The following is a 16268-nucleotide window of genomic DNA, read 5'->3' as shown; positions in this document are numbered from 1 at the left end:
TTTTAAATGGGTCTTTCTCCATTCTGATTGTTTTATACTGTTAAATAATTTTGGGTTGGGCAAACAATCTAGGCCTTATTTTTAAATGTTACAATTGTGATTTGACTTGCGATTTAGAGTAAAACACTTGGGTGAACTGTTGGAATTATGGAAATATAATGATTATTCAAATTCTATAGTTAGAATATAATAGTGGCCACTTTGAATACAGTGTTGTTTGACATGACAACAAATGAAAATGCCAGGTAGGAGTTATTGTGACAGGGTAGGAACCAGTGTTTCCTAGGGGACCCCTATAATAATCGTCGCCAAACACATTGGCTCCAGGTCATCTACAAGACCCTGCTAGGTAAAGTCCCCCCTTATCTCCGCTCACTGGTCACCATAGCAGCACCCACCTGTAGCACGCGCTCCAGCAGGTATATCTCTCTGGTCACCCCTAAAGCCAACTCCTCCTTTGGTCGTCTCTCCTTCCAGTTCTCTGCTGCCAATGACTGGAACGAACTACAAAAATCTCTGAAACTGGAAACACTTATCTCCCTCACTAGCTTTAAGCACCAGCTGTCAGAGCAGCTCACAGATCACTGCACCTGTACATAGCCCATCTATAATTTAGCCCAAACTACTACCTCTTCCCCTACTGTATTTATTTATTTTATTTATTTAGCTCCTTTGCACCATATTATTTATATTTTATCTCTGAACTTTCTTCAAACTACAAATCTACCATTCCAGTGTTTTTCTTGCTATACTTTATTTACTTTGCCACCATGGCATTTTTTTGCCTTTACCTCCCTTATCTCACATCATTTGCTCACATTGTATATAGTCTTATTTTATTTATTTTTTTCTTCTACTGCATCATTGATTGTATGTTGTTTTACTCCATGTGTAACTCTGTGTTTTTGCATGTTGTCGAACTGCTTTGCTTTATCTTGGCCAGGTCGCAATTGTAAATGAGAACTTGTTCTCAACTTGCCTACCTGGTTAAATAAAGGTGAAATAAAATAAAATAAAAAATAATCTTTGGCTACATGTAATGTTCTCTTAGCTACTTCACGTAGCTAACATTTTTGCCTAGCGCATTCCTCTTCGATTTAGAAGATACTGTTGCACAAACATGCTGATTTAGGTATACGCCACCACGGGTATTATCACGCTATATAGCTAATAACTTTTGCTCTGACTCAGTACATTCATTAGCTAACTAGTGATTAGCATTAAAGGCTAGCAAGATTTAGGCCAAACTTGCAAAGAAAATACAAACTAGCTGTTTGCAGATGTAAGGAACAAACTAATAGTGTAATTATAGACCACTAGAGGATTTATGCTAAGAAGCCAAGTGAAAACAACATTGTTGCATGCGCTACATTGACCATGCAGACTGCACGCAAGTGTCTCTTGGTCGAGGAACAACAAATGTGCTCCTTGAGTGATTGACAGGGGGTGGGGCTAGGTCTGTATTATATATATATATAAATATGTGTGAGAGAGTGAGTGAGAGTGAGAGAGAGAGAGAGAGAGGAGTAGCGAAGTAAACTATAAAAATGGAGGTTACACATGGCGTATTACATTTAACAAACCGAACATTTAAATACCGGTCTAGAAGGTAAAGTAAAAACCCAAACCAGTCAGCACAAACGGGACCTACTCCATATTAATGCCCATTATTTTGGAATGAGATGTTTGACGAGCAGGTGTCCACATACTTTTGTAGTGTATATGTACTGGATAACGACACAATCATTTGGGGCTCATCACGCTCATTTAGCATCCAGACATAGGCCTATTTCTATGCTTTATAATGCTTTGAATGACACTTCCGGTTTTGCCGAGAAATAATGTATTACCCGGGAGAAGGGATTTAATCTCGGGATGGAACATTTGTAAGGTACGAGGAAAATATTCAACCCTAATCGAAACAGGAATAGTGTCTTTCAAATTTGTTATAGGCTGTTAAAGACCTGTAAATGTGGCTCATTTGGCCAATAATCCTTGTTAATTGATGGCGCTGGCAGCGTGGGCGGACACCCTAATGGGTTACGCACCCAATGCATATGGATGACCAGTAAATTTGTCCAATTAAAATGTCCAATTAAAATCACAGAAACCCTGGTGTGTATATGCACTTTTTGTGTGTCTCTGTGTCAAAAGATGGTATCACAGGATTAGGTGTGAGAAGGTGTGTGGGTTTGATGGTTTTACTAGAGGAAACTATAATTTCCCCTCTAAGCTCTCAAAATACACAAAGCCAAAACATACACACTCAGACCTGCCAACCCTCTCCAACTTCTTAGAGTACCAGACGCACGTGGCAAATTGGAGATTCAACTCGTGCATAGCACGCACGCTTGTGCGCACGCTGTTTGTGAGTCTGTTCACAATTACAGAATTGTATCAAATCAAGGTCTATAAAAAGGTTGGAATACTTTATTGACAGCGTTCCATTTAGGAATGGAACTTCTGAGGTGCGTGTACTATGCTGTTTTTGGGGTTCGGGGTTACTGCTGCTCTTTGTGTTTCCCGCAGTCTCCTCACTCATCATCTGACATAGCTTTACTAACTGACTGCAAATAACAATGATTTGCAAAATTACCTGCTAATTTTCTTATTGCATTACTTTTTTTCATGAGCACATGCGCTTAGACAAACATGAGTCACACCTGGTTCAGTTCAGTCCTCTAAAAAGGTATTTACAAAACATAAAATATTCATAGTGATAAGTACAGAACATATAAAATAAATATATGTTTTGTGGAATTAGCGCAGCTTGTATGTTTATTCCATTTCATGTACAGTGTAGAATGGAGACAATTATCTATAACGTTTTTTCTTAGCACATGCCCCCAAGTTTAGTCTCTATAGTAAAGGAACGCTTGTCACCTAACAAACAGGGCCAATCACGAGGGCCAGCTCACAAGTATTGGTTTGACACGGTTCCTAATCAACACTAAAACAAAAACAAATAGAGCTTAAGTAGGCTACCGCAAAGGGAATCTGAACGCTGTTCGCTAGAAGAGTCCGGTGTTTCAGTCTATGTAAAAGGTGCCTATTGTATTTCTTTGCAGCATATACATTTCAGATTTTCGATATTGATAAAAATCTCAAATCTAGTGCAAAGACATTTTAGAAGCATTGCCTCTATAGCTAATACCGGACACTTTATTCATTCTTCATCGCACAGTTTTCTAAACTCCAGACTCCATTTAATGCCAAGATGTTTATTTTTGATTATGTATTTCTAATGCTTTGTGTAACGTGGATCATAATTACTGTTACAGTCTATCAAGTTGCATGATCCTCGTAATGTTACGTGGAAAATACAACTAATGGGACGCAGAATTAAATGTATATCACACTTGAACAAATGCAACCAGTTATTTTTCGTATTTGCATTTCATTTCTTTCAATAGCAAATGTGAGTGAACTGCTGGCACTTTAGAGCCCACTGAATGTCCATCTTATGTTCGTTAACGTTAGCTTGAAACAATTGGTGTTTACCTTTCCACAACACTTGGACAAATCCATTTTCGACTCCCATGTGCTTAGTACAGCTGACAGTCGGGAAACTCAGCATCACAACAAACGGGAGGAAGGGCAGACACCGGGTAGCTAAATCGAATAATGATGTATTAATCTCCATGTCTGTTAACACAAACTCCGTACGTCTGTGTGTTCCTGCAGCTCGAGAGTCGGGATGTTAGATTTACTTTATTTATTTAAATATTGTAAAAAATATTGTTAAAATTAAAAAAATAAAAAAATTAAAAAAAATCAGGCCCTATTTATTTCTGCGTACTTTTAACTCGAATCTCGTACATGGACAGAGAATTGCGTAGTTGGTACACAAAATGCGTGCATGTTGGCAGGTCTGCACACTTTGTTCATACATGCCCTGGTGAGTGTTTGTGGACAGATGGACCGCACACACGAGCAACTACACGCACTCAAACATAACTGGTGACTGTTTGATTACCGAGATTGTGCAAGGGTACCAATAAGGTTACTGGGGATATAGGCTAGCGCAGGGAGCTAAAATGTGAGACACCCCTGGCCTAGACTATACTGTACACAGGGCAGGCAAGTTGACGGTACCCAACTCTGCATGTGTGGAGAGGTGTGAGTGGGCTTTTTGAAGTTTGCACAGTAAGCTTGAGCAATGTTTTGCAATAATGTGGTATAGCTGTACAGAAAATATGGGGCATGTGTTTACTGTAAGCACTGAATCCTATGTACATCTGCCATGTGAATCTCAAATTTCTTATAAAAACGGTGCACTATGTCAATGGGGGATTTGCGTTGAAAATTGGTTTACACACACTGACCCAAAAAGACTGTCAAGATCACATAGTGATAACCTTCACTGTGTAGACAGATTTAATCTTACCTGTTGAAGAAGCTAGCCAGCGTCCCCAGCTTCTTGGGCTTGCCCTCATCCTCTGCCCCCGGACCCATGTGTCTCTGCCACGGACTCCGCAGACCCCCGCCGATATCACCGCCTGGAGACAACGACAGCGCCACGTCTGAGAAGTGGGCGCTGCCGCCATCGTCAGTCTCCATGGTGACGATGGCGCTGGAGTCGGAGGTGACCATGAAGTCCAGGATGTCCTCGTTGGATGCCGACAGCGTGGCAGAGAGCTCCGTGCTCAGACTCGACACGCTGCACACCGAGATGTCGTCGCTGCGGTTCAGGGCTCTGCCTCCCACGCCACTCATCCCCATCGCGATGACTCCCACACCAGCGCTGGACCTGGGGGCGGGGCTGAAGAGGCGCACCAAGTCATAGCCGCTGCGGGGGAAGGTGGAGGACTTGCGGAGGCCAGCGCTGTCTCCAGACTGGTCCAGAGAGAGGGTAGCGGGTACCTGGTCGTGGTGGTTCGACCCCAGGGTAAGGCCACTCTCTCCTGGGTGTGGGTGGGCGTGGATGTGCTCGGGGTGGTTGATCTCCAGGGTGGGGATGCCAGAGTCCTGGGAGGCCAGGCTGTTGCAGTCCTGGTCGTCAGGGCCCCGCTGGGGGCTGCCGTAGTGAAGGGCGGAGGCCTTATAACTGGGCAGGGAGTGCTGGGTGAGAGGGGGCTTGTTGTGCTCATGGTGGTTGTGGAGGTCTAGGCTTGGTTGTGCTGTGGAAACGGGTTCTATGCTGACCATGACATTCTTCATTATGGTTCCTCCAGCCACACCTGGAACGAACAAGGAATTAATTGAAACAGAGCTGTTATAGGGACGAGAGTCTCCTACTAGTGATAATGTCATATAGTAGAGTGATGGTTGTCTGGATGGCCTCTAAATGGCCAGGCACAAATGTTTTCACATATAGACATTTAAATTCCATTCATATTGTCCTTCGGCGTGACGTTTTTCGAACAACATTAGCATACATTTTAATTCATTGGACCAACTTTGGTTTGACAGGTCAGCAGAGCAAGAAAGTCATGCTCCGGAACCTAACTACTGAGGAAAAGTAGGACTAGGACAGAGATTAGGTTCTCTGCTTACAAATCACTCTGACCCAGAACCCACCTCCCCATTGGCCAGGCCATCAAATAACAGTAACAATGGAGCAGAAACATACAGGGAAGTGAAAGAGGATCCGGCCAGTAACCAGGCTGAAACTGAAACCCAAAACGCAGGCTGAAATCTGAACGGACCTCCTGTACTGTGTTTCTGCCTGGACCGCACCAAATAAGCAAAGAACGTACATCGGAGTCTAGGCTACAAGGGGTCTTACTGTTGAGGTCCAGGAGAGAAGACCCCTGGGAGAGAGGTGTCAGACACTCACCCCATTTTATAATTCAGGGGAATCTGAATTAGAAGATGAGGGAAATAACATTAATTGGGAGAAATTGCTTTGAAAGTGCTTTAAAAATGGTATTGGATTGACAAGCTTCTAAAAACCTATTTTCTACCACAGTAAAACTAAAAATGTACAGTGTAAAGCGGCAGAGTACCGTCAGTGTCATTGTGTGGATCTGAAGGAAACTGTGATAAAAGATCTCAGTTTAAGTTTAAACGTCTCCTGAACAGAACTGTAAGAGACACTATGCTGCCGCCGGGTGGGGGGGGTGATAGATATACTGCCCCTGGCACAATACTTGTCACCAAGTGCTACAAGAAAAAGGGAAAAACATAATATGATAAAATAAAGATTATCTGGCAAAAACAATAGGCTGGTGGCTGTACATATGATTGAGAACTAAATACATTTCCTTAACAATAGCAGTTTCCCACTGACTAAACTGACCTAAAGCCCCAGTCAGCTTTAACCTGATCAAGAGGTTGTCATGTGAGTCTGTTGGACTTGGCCCCAAGACAGGATGGAAACAAGGAGTGGGGAGAGATGGAAGAAACCAGAGCGAGAGAGAGACAGACAGGTTGTCACTGTGCTACTGAAGCACATGCTTCTTTTAATATCTAAACCCCACACCTGGCAGAAAGAAAATTAATCAATGTTGTCATGGCAACGGATGTTATCATTTATCATGATAATGGTTTGTCTCCCAGCCTGGAATTCACTGAGTCGACAAGTGGTAAATCATTTTTATAGGAATTAAAACAACATGTCAAGCGTAATCTGTATTTGATAAGAAGCTGAAATGACACTGCATTTTGTCTTCATTTCCTCACAGTAGTATGTATTTTAGTTAAGATGTCACGCGTTTGGCAATTTCTACTCCTGGTCGGTATGTGAATGATTGCCATAGTTCCTAAAAGTAGTACAAGCCTAGTCTGTTTCCTGTGTTTGGTTTAGCGTCGCAGGAAGGCATGGACACATTTCACATTGCATGGAGAAGAACACGATCAATGACTAAGATACACAAACAACAATGCTTAAGATAAAAGACAAGCTACACTTCCTCTCTGTGATATATTAAGCACCTCTACTAGAGAGAAAGAGAGAACAAAATGGTGTAAAAACAAAACGTAGCAATGTAAAAGGGATTCCGTATATGCATAATAGAGACAATGCGACTGAACTGAAGATGACAATGCGACTGAACTGAAGATGACAATGCGACTGAACTGAAGATGACAATGCTGGACACAGACTGAAGACTGAGTGGAGCTGAATGAGTCTAGGCCTGTTCACTTTGACAAGTGTGAATCCTGCATCATACCACTCAACACACATACCTAGTGCAAAATTGCATTGTTCTCATTATTGCTGGAGATGTAATGAATAGAGACTAGAAACTCATGTTGCGTTACAGTGGTGTGTATTCATGGATGCCAGGGGATATCCCCAAGTATTTGACCAATAAGATAATATATACAGTACCAGTCAAAAGATTGAATGAGTAGGTGTTTACAAGGGTTTTTTCTTTATTTGTATCATTTTCTACATTGTAGAATAGTGAAGACATCAAAGCTATGAAATAACACATACAGAATCATGTAGTGTCCAAAAGTGTTTAACAAATCAAAATATATTTTACATTTGAGATTCTTCAAAGTAGCCACCCTTTGCCTTGATGACAGCTTTACACACTTGGCATTCTCTCAACCAGCTTCACCTGGAAAGCTTTTCCAACAGTCTGAAGGAGTTCCCACATTCGCTGAGCACTTGTTGGCTGCTTTTTCTTCACTCTACGGTGCAACTCATCCCAAACGGGTTGAGGTCGGGTGATTGTGGAGGCCAGGTCATCTGATGCAGCAACCCATCACTCTCCCTCTCAGTCAAATAGCCCTTACACAACCTGGAGGTGTGTTGGGTCATTGTCCTGTTGAAAAACAAATGATAGTCCCACTAAGCCCAAACCAGAAGGGATGGCGTATCACTGCAGAAAGCTGTGGTATTATTTAATTCTAAATAAATAATTGACAGTGTCACCAGCAAAGCACCCCCACACCATCACACCTCCATGCTTCACGGTGGGAACCACACATGCAGAGATCATCCGTTCACCTACTCGGCGTCTCACAAAGACACAGCAATTCGACTATGAAGGCCTGATTCACGCAGTCTCCTCTGAACAGTAGATGAGATGTGTCTGTTACTTGAACTCTGGGAAGCATTTATTTGGGCTGAAATTTCTGAGGCTGGTAACTCTAATGAACGTATCCTCTGCAGCAGAGGTAACTCTGGGTCTTCCTTTCCTGTGACGGTCCTCATGAGAGCCAGATTCATCATAGCGCTTAATGGTTTTTGCGACTGCACTTGAAACTTTCAAAGTTCTTGAAATGTTCCGTAGTGACTGACCTTCATGTCTTAAAGTAAAGATGGACTGTTTCTTTTTGCTTATTTGAGCTGTTCTTGTCATAATTTGGACTTGGTCTTTTACCAAATAGGGCCATCTTCTGTATACTACTCCTACCTTTCCACAGCACAACTGATTGGCTCAAAAGCATTTAGAAGGAAATAAATTCCACTAATTCACTTTTAACAAGGCACACCTGTGTTAAACGAAATGCATTCCAGGTGACTTCCTCAAAGCTGGTTGAGAGAATGCCAAGAGTGTGCAAAGTTGTCTTCAAGGCAAAGTGTGTCTACTTTTTGGGGTTTCTACATGATTCCATGTGTTATTTCATAGTTCTGATGTCTTCACTATTATTCTACAATGTAGAAAATAGTTCAAATAAAAACAAAATCCTGGAATGAGTAGGTGTGTCCATACTGTTGACTGGTATTGTATATATAAAATAATGTATCTTTCGTCTCTTTGTGTCTTTATATTTTTCAGTAAATTCGCCAGTGGCTGAATCTCAAAGGATAAATAATCAGAGTGAGGGAAACAGCACCCCTCTGTCTCAATATGTGTAGCCTATGTATCTTATGCTGTCTGGACTGAAATAGTATGACATGTTGCTGCCATAGCATTTGATTGATAGATGTCAGCAAGCATTTGGCCTCCCTTGATAAAACAATTATAAAGAAATTGCCAATCAGCATTTAACTGAGCTCAAATCAAATCAAATTTTTAAAGGAAAGGAATGTAAAGGAATGAATAAGAATATGTACATAAAAATATATGAATGAGCGATTGCCGAACGGCATAGGCAAGATGCAGTAGATGGTATAGAGTACAGTATATACATATGAGATGAGTAATGTAGGGTATGTAAACATTATGAAGTGGCATTGTTTAAAGTGGCTAGTGATACATTTTTTCATTATTGAAGTGGCTGGAGTTGAGTCAGTATGTTGGCAGCAGCCACTCAATGTTAGTGATGGCTGTTTAACAGTCTGATGGCCTTGAGATTGAAAAACAGATTCTGTCTCTCGGTCCCTGCTTTGATGCACCTGTACTGACCTCACCTTCTGGATGAAAGCGTGGTGAACAGGCAGTGGTGTGGTGGTTGTAGTCCTTGATGATCTTTTTGGCCTTCCTGTGACATTGGGTGGTGTAGGTGTCCTGGAGGGCAGGTAGTTTGCCCCCGGTGATGCGTTGTACAGACCTCACCACCCTCTGGAGAGCCCTGCGGTTGTGGGCGGAGCAGTTGCCATACCAGGCGGTGATACAGCCCGACAGGATGCTCTCGATTGTGCATCTGTAAAAGTTTGTGAGTGTTTTGGTGACGAATTTCTTCAGCCTCCTGAGGTTGAAGAGGCGCTGCTGCGCCTTCTTCACCACGCTGTCTGTGTGGTTGGACCATTTCAGTTTGTCCGTGATGTGTACGCCGAGGAACTTAACTTTCAACCCTCTCCACTACTGTCTCTTCGATGTGGATAGGGGGGTGCTCCCTCTGCTGTTTCCTGAAGTCCACGATCATCTCCTTTGTTTTGTTGACATTAAGTGTGACACCACACTCCGAGGGCCCTCACCTGCTCCCTGTAGGCCGTCTTGTTGTTGTTGGTAATCAAGCCTACCACTGTAGTGTCGTCTGCAAACTTGATGATTGAGTTGGAGGCGTGCATGGCCACGCAGTCGTGGGTGAACAGGGAGTACAGGAGAGGGCTGAGAACGTACCCTTGTGGGGCCCCAGTGTTGAGGATCAGCAGGGTGGAGATGTTGTTACCTACCCTCACCACCTGGGGGCGGCCCGTCAGGAAGTCCAGGATCCAGTTGCACAGGGCGGGGTGGGGTCGAGACCCAGGGTCCCACAACTGTGGGTTGTTATGGTTAAGCAAAACGCAACCCAAGGGTGGGTAGTTTGGATTTGGCTTCACACCAATCAAATCACATTTTAAGCAAAATGTAATTTTTGTTTCTGGTCTGCTTGTGTTGATGTCCTGCAGTCGTTAGCATGCTAAAAACAGGCCTTTCCTATGCCATGAATGGAGATGGGGATTTGGCTTGTGGTTTTGACTTAATTCTCTGTACAGGCCAATGGTTATGACACCAATTCTGATCTAACCATTAATGAATGTTGTGCCACTGGCCTGAGACGATTGAAGTTAAATACGTAGCCTAGCCCTTTTAGGCTCACGTTAACTAGCTAGCTAACTTAGCTGGTTCATTGTTGCCCATGCGATGAAGTTAGGCTACCGAGCTAAAATGCTTGCTAGCCAATGACAACAAAAACTAAAAACGTACTGTATGACAGAGCCATAGACAGTTTGCCAACACGAAAGAGGATGGCATTAGCATTCAACTAGTCTACAAGTAGGGCGAGTCAAAAAATGTAAAAAATAAATAAATAATATTCACCTCTGTGCATGCATGCGCACATACACACAGAAATCAGTACCATGTACAGCCAGCCACATGATATTTAGCAACATTGATTGGACTAAATTGTTTTCGGTATCTTTAAGTTAGTTTAATACACTGAAAACAAAGTGAGCCTTGTTGATTTGATTATGTTTAAAAATGTTAAGTTGAAATGGTGCTGAAATAGTGGAGGCAGTGCAGTACTCCTGTTGTCTTTTGTGCTGACTTGTGATAACTCTGTGGTTCTAAATCAATAGTTGTTAATAAACTGTTGAAAACACTAACTTGCTTGACCATGTTGCAGGTCATATAACTGTTTGTTACATGCAATATTTTCTTTGTGGAGTTCACCGGACAGATGTTGGTCTCCAGTTGTGATGAAACAAACATATGTGTAGTTGAATTTATTCCGCCATTGTGTGACTGTTTTTTTTGTTGTCACGGCCTTATTGTATATCACGCTGGCATATGAACGAATGGGTTATAGAGCCAACAACGCAATTATCATAACATAGGTTGTAATATGGATTCTTTACTGGCTTGGCTTCCTCAGTGATTTTACCCACCCACCGCTACTGTTGAGTTAGACTGTCACTAGAGGAAAACACAATTTATTAAGTTAAATACGTCACCATTGAGTGTCAAGGAGTGGCAATCACTATGAATTTCTTATAATTTGCAACTGCACTTTCATTGCCAGTGCAGCATTGTGCCATAAGCAATAATGTCATTATGAATAAATAGGCTACTGATTTGCATATCATCCACCTGTTGCTCCAGCTCACTACTAGCCCAAATCAAATGCCAAAAACGACAGTCTACCTACCACTTCCTATCCGGTTTTTGGTCCCCTCCGTGGAATGTGCCATGTTGATGCTACAGGTGGACTGTCGACGGGGCAGGTTGCTGTCGGCTCCTCGATCGGTCCATGATGATACGTTGCTGCAACTTACTTCACCTCACCTCCGCTCTAAGCATAGCTTGGTGTTTGTTTACAGAGGAAAGTGTCTGTTAAGTACGCTTTTAGGACTCATTGACACACACACACACGTGTCCTTCAGCAGTGATGGGTAAAAGTACGAGCCGTATGAATGTGTCATTTTGGTGGCTTAAAAGTGCCACAAATGCCAATCATGTCAACTTGGCAAACGACTCGCTCACGCGATTGCCAACGTCTCAAATGATACGCTACGTCAGTTCTACACGCTTCCCTTTTCCTTTATTCAAGCCGATAGTGTTGCTCAAATGTTACAACAGAGCATTAAAGAACTACACCATCTGGATTGGTTAAAATTCCATGAAAAGACACTAGGTAAGTTTATCCAGTCTTCGTAATAACATACCTGTCTCGGTGCTTCCGCAGCCATTTTAAAATAAACTTACCGAATTGAGCGCAATGTAATCGAGCCAAGAAAACGACAGCGTCGATGAATTCACCTGTCAGCCGCCAAGGCGTGAATAATCGTCTCAGTCTCCATCACTAACAGGACAAGTTTCAATGTGGTCAACTTGTCCAGGAACCTTATGGTAAATTGAGTCCTTGTTAGATGTTATACTAGGACGCCAGATGACAATGAAAACAGATGGTGTTCTATGCATTTATAATGTGACACTTAGCCGATATTCTGTAATGGACGTAATGCAATGTGGGGTTTTCCATTATTTTCACTCAATCTCCACATATGCAGAATTTAAAGTCATAATCACTTTCCTATGACCAAATAATGTAAAAAGTGTATATTTCAGTCCAGCAATTCAAGAGCAAATAAAAGTAGTTTCAATATATTTGACCATATACAGGTGACAAGGCTGTACTATTTATTAGGACTATTGTATCTGTATGTAGCAGATCATATCTGCCCTCTGGTTCCAATGTGTAGCCAGGAAGGAGACTCATTTCTGCAGAATTCTGCCTCCTTGAGAAAGTGTGTCTTTACACTGATATCAAATTCTCTAGATTGATATTCTCTACAACTATTATGCCCATTAATTATAACACTGAACTCATGGCAATGCATCCTTAAGTACAGTGAACATGGTGCAAATAAGACATGAACAGAACCTGAGGTGATTTGGTTTATACCTTTATTAGATGTTAAAAAAACTCCACAATGAAAAAAATAATTTACTCGGGGTGTACATGAAATTAGAACAATACAATCACTTGACACAGTTGGGAGAAGGATGGGGGAGTAAGGTATGGGATGAGCTGGGATGGGAGGGTGTCATCTAGTGGAAATGAAGAGACAAGGAAAACTGGTTTTCAGTGCTGGATATGCTATGTTCTTCAGACCATAGTACAATCAAAACTCAATTTGTTAAACCTTTTCAATGTAGTTTCTAATGCATACTCTCACTTGATGCATTTTCTCGCCAAACTTTTTTCTCAATATATAAACGAAACCTTACCATGGAAGAACATAAAAAGGAAAATACATGGGAGTTTGAAAGAAATGCATCTATTTAAGTGCTTTGTGACTCGGTCTCATATCCACACTCTCACAATTTTTCTATTTTTATTATCACTTCTTTACCCTCACCTGTACTTATTTTATATCATTAAAACCTGTTTAAACCTCAACTTAGAGATGACGTGTGATGTTGGCATGCTGCTCTTATTTGAAAGACACTCCATAACGGTTGGGTCTTTATTTTTTCAGCTCTCCCTCACTCAAAAATAACTTTTCATGCTAAATGAACAGTGAATTTCCTCCACATACGCTTAAATGTTTAAGTTTACATGCGCCAAGATATTGCATATGTCCGAGGGCCATGAAAAGGTCATCCTCACATTACTTATGCAATCTCAAATTGCTCGGCCAGCTTCAAAAGTTAGCTCTAAAACTAAGTGCTGTACAATTAACTCTGTACAAATCTTGGGATTAATAAACACCTGCCAATTTTTTGCTCAAATAAAGTTTCAGTAATAAATTAATGCTTGAATGAAAGTACTGATGCACTGCCACATACTTGTTTTCCACCTACTTTAAAAACAAATGTTTAATATTTAAGTATTCCTGAGTGACTGACAACTGTCTAAATAAAATAAAGAATTGAAAGCAGCCTGACATTTTCTGAGCAGTCTTTCATTCACGTTTCAATCGGTTTAACACAAGTGAAGAACAAACATCAAATTATGGGGCAGACACTGAGGCCCTGGCAAATTGACAGTTTGCTATTGACTTTGCCAAACCAACTCAAGATACCACTGTCCATTAAGAGGTCTATGAATAGTAAAAACCTAGGATCAATGACAGTGCTCACAATGGAGACACTGCCTTGTGACAGTGCATTTAAACCCGTTTGTGCCCATGTTGTTGGCAGACATATTTTGGACTGCGCAACGAATGCATCACAAGAGTACATGGAGGCATGGTAACAAACATTTGTTGCCTGTGCTTCAATTCCTAAGTCTTCTGAGGGCGAAAACATTCACCCAGTTCTTGCCCCCCCAAAAACAGTATATGGACTCATATTTTGAAAGGGAAGGAGGGAAACAAAAACCTGAAATAACCCCCTGCGGGGATATAAAGATATGCACAACGCACAATGCATTTAGTCTAAAGATGTGAGTTAACGCAGGATTTAATAGTCAATGTACAGGCCACAAAAACAATCGATCCAACATCTTAGGGCCTCGAATTAAACTTAGTTTGTGCACTTGCACTTAGAGGGTTTGGGGCACAAATATGTTTTGCATTTCTCTTGGTAAAGATCTTGCACAATGTCATTTTGAACCAATGTCTGTATGTGTTCAATGCAGACACACGTACGCACACATAAAAAGTGAGACATTTCTGGATAAAGGCTACTGTATACCAAAAATGAAAGTAAAACACACCTCTAAATAAAAATGAAATATTTTTGTACTTCGGTGGAATTATGTTATTTTTGGTTGATCACCTTTTCCTCTCTTTTATATTACACTTTTCAGTTAAGTAGTGTCAGCATACATTTTTTTTTTATTGCCTTTAATATCCTGCTTCTGCTGTAGACATTACAGTCCAATGAGCATAGTGATACTATATTCTTGTACTAGTCTGAATTTGTTGCGACCTGATAACAATATTTAAATCAAATACCTGTAACTATTTACTTCAATTGTTATTACAGGCAAGTTAACATAAAAACTTACTAGTTCTTAAAATAAAAACCAAGCCCACATAAAGTGAGAACCATCAGCAGTCAATTATTTTGCTCTTCTTTTTTTCCTCTCCAAAATATCCTTCCACTCTGCCTCAACAAACAAAACTACAGGATCTACAGATCACGGCCACAATATCGAAATTGCAACAGTAATTCATAGCACCAATTGTTTGTACTATGGAGTTGATTTTGATTGCACCAAATCGGTGCCTCTGTAGAGATGACTGTAATTGAATATTTTTGCAAAGGGCCATAACTCCCCAAATTGAACTCAAACGTGCTTTTTTTTTTTCCATTCTTTTTTGTTGTTGCATTGAACATCAGTTTTGAAATATTTTTCTTGTTTCAATTCCAATAATTTTTGTTGTTGTTGAAGTTTTGTACTTTTTTTGCCTCACAAACCATACTACCTACATCTACTACTAAGGTTCTGAAAAACTGACAACCACCCTTCTAAATCGTACTAATTTAGAGCAACTTCGCACACTTCGGGGGGGGGGGGGAAAATCTTTGATACAGATTATTCAGAGGAAAGATGCACACATTCTTTCTCTTTCCACATTCAGAAAGGCACCCATGCTACCAAAATAAGCTTCTAAGTTATTGCACAACTCAAAAATCGCCACATTCTTCCTTCACTTTCTGAATGATGGGGTGGAGAAAGAAAGAGGATGCAATCGCGGTGCTTTCATACTACGTTATGAAGAGCGACATCACAGTCAGTTCATGGAAATTGTAGCAGTTACACTAGAAAAGAAGGAGTGAGACTAGTAGGACAGGCACAACCATTTGGACACTACAACTACCAGTATCCTAGTTTAAAAGCAAAAAGAAAGCTGGAAAAACCGATGGAAGGAAAAACAAGATAGTCCCTTATATCTAACTGTGACTAATGAAGAGTATTAATGTCTGGAAGAATCAACTAAAGCAAATCTATGTATGCATGTATTCAGATATTGCATCACAAAGACATGTAGAACATTTTTTGAGTTTTTCATATTTTCACTCTTTTGTTGTGGTTGTTGATTACATACGATTCAAGTTAGTAACTGAAAATCAGCAGGGTTGGGATGTGGGGTGGGGGGGGTTCCTCTGTCCAGAAGCCTTTGGTTTCCCGGTCCTGAGGTCTCCCCTATATCTGCTAGTAGAGGTTCAGTCAAACGAGAAGAGGTTATATCCTCTCGACAATAGGCTTACACTCCACAGAGATAGAGTTATCAGATGTTGCTGCTCCCTGCAGGAATAAAGACATTGGGTGAGAAAGATGGCCTCTAGAACAGTGAGCTTGTGCACAGGGTATCTGTTAATTGAGCCTCAGCTTAAAGTAAAACAGAAACGTTTTGTATTTGATCACTGGATTAAAATGTGTTAACTGGAACATGTTTCAGGATTGTGTCACTGGGGCGGCGGGGGGGCGGGGGGGGGCACGGGGGTAGAGCGCGCTGGTGTTGTCCCATGTGGCTCAGTTGGTAGAGCATGGTGTTTGCAACGCCAGGGTTGTGGGTTCGATTCCCACGGGGGACCAGTACGGAG

General features: G+C 41.4%; 2 protein-coding genes across 5 annotated transcripts in view; both read right to left on the bottom strand.

Annotated features, from left to right (window-relative positions):
- LOC106577489 (TBC1 domain family member 14) overlaps positions 1 to 11982 on the bottom strand; it is an 85220-nt gene extending 73238 nt beyond the window's left edge. Inside the window, exons 1-2 of the mRNA XM_014155520.2 lie at positions 11416 to 11982; positions 4388 to 5180 (exon numbers count right to left, since the gene is read on the bottom strand). Of these exons, the coding sequence (XP_014010995.1) occupies positions 4388 to 5180; positions 11416 to 11458 (836 nt within the window). The 5' untranslated portion in view covers positions 11459 to 11982. The remainder of the gene's footprint in view (positions 1 to 4387; positions 5181 to 11415) is intronic.
- A 675-nt stretch (positions 11983 to 12657) lies between these two features.
- Positions 12658 to 16268, bottom strand: part of LOC106577488 (uncharacterized protein KIAA0232) — a 100485-nt gene continuing 96874 nt past the window's right edge. For all 4 annotated transcript variants that reach the window (XM_014155517.2, XM_014155515.2, XM_014155518.2 and 1 more), the window contains exon 8: positions 12658 to 15969. In XM_014155517.2, the coding sequence (XP_014010992.1) occupies positions 15953 to 15969 (17 nt within the window). In that variant the 3' untranslated portion in view covers positions 12658 to 15952. The remainder of the gene's footprint in view (positions 15970 to 16268) is intronic.

The sequence above is a fragment of the Salmo salar genome, chromosome ssa18 (assembly GCF_905237065.1).
Source record: "Salmo salar chromosome ssa18, Ssal_v3.1, whole genome shotgun sequence".
NCBI lineage: Eukaryota > Metazoa > Chordata > Actinopteri > Salmoniformes > Salmonidae > Salmo > Salmo salar.
This window is presented reverse-complemented; position numbering and strand designations above follow the sequence as displayed.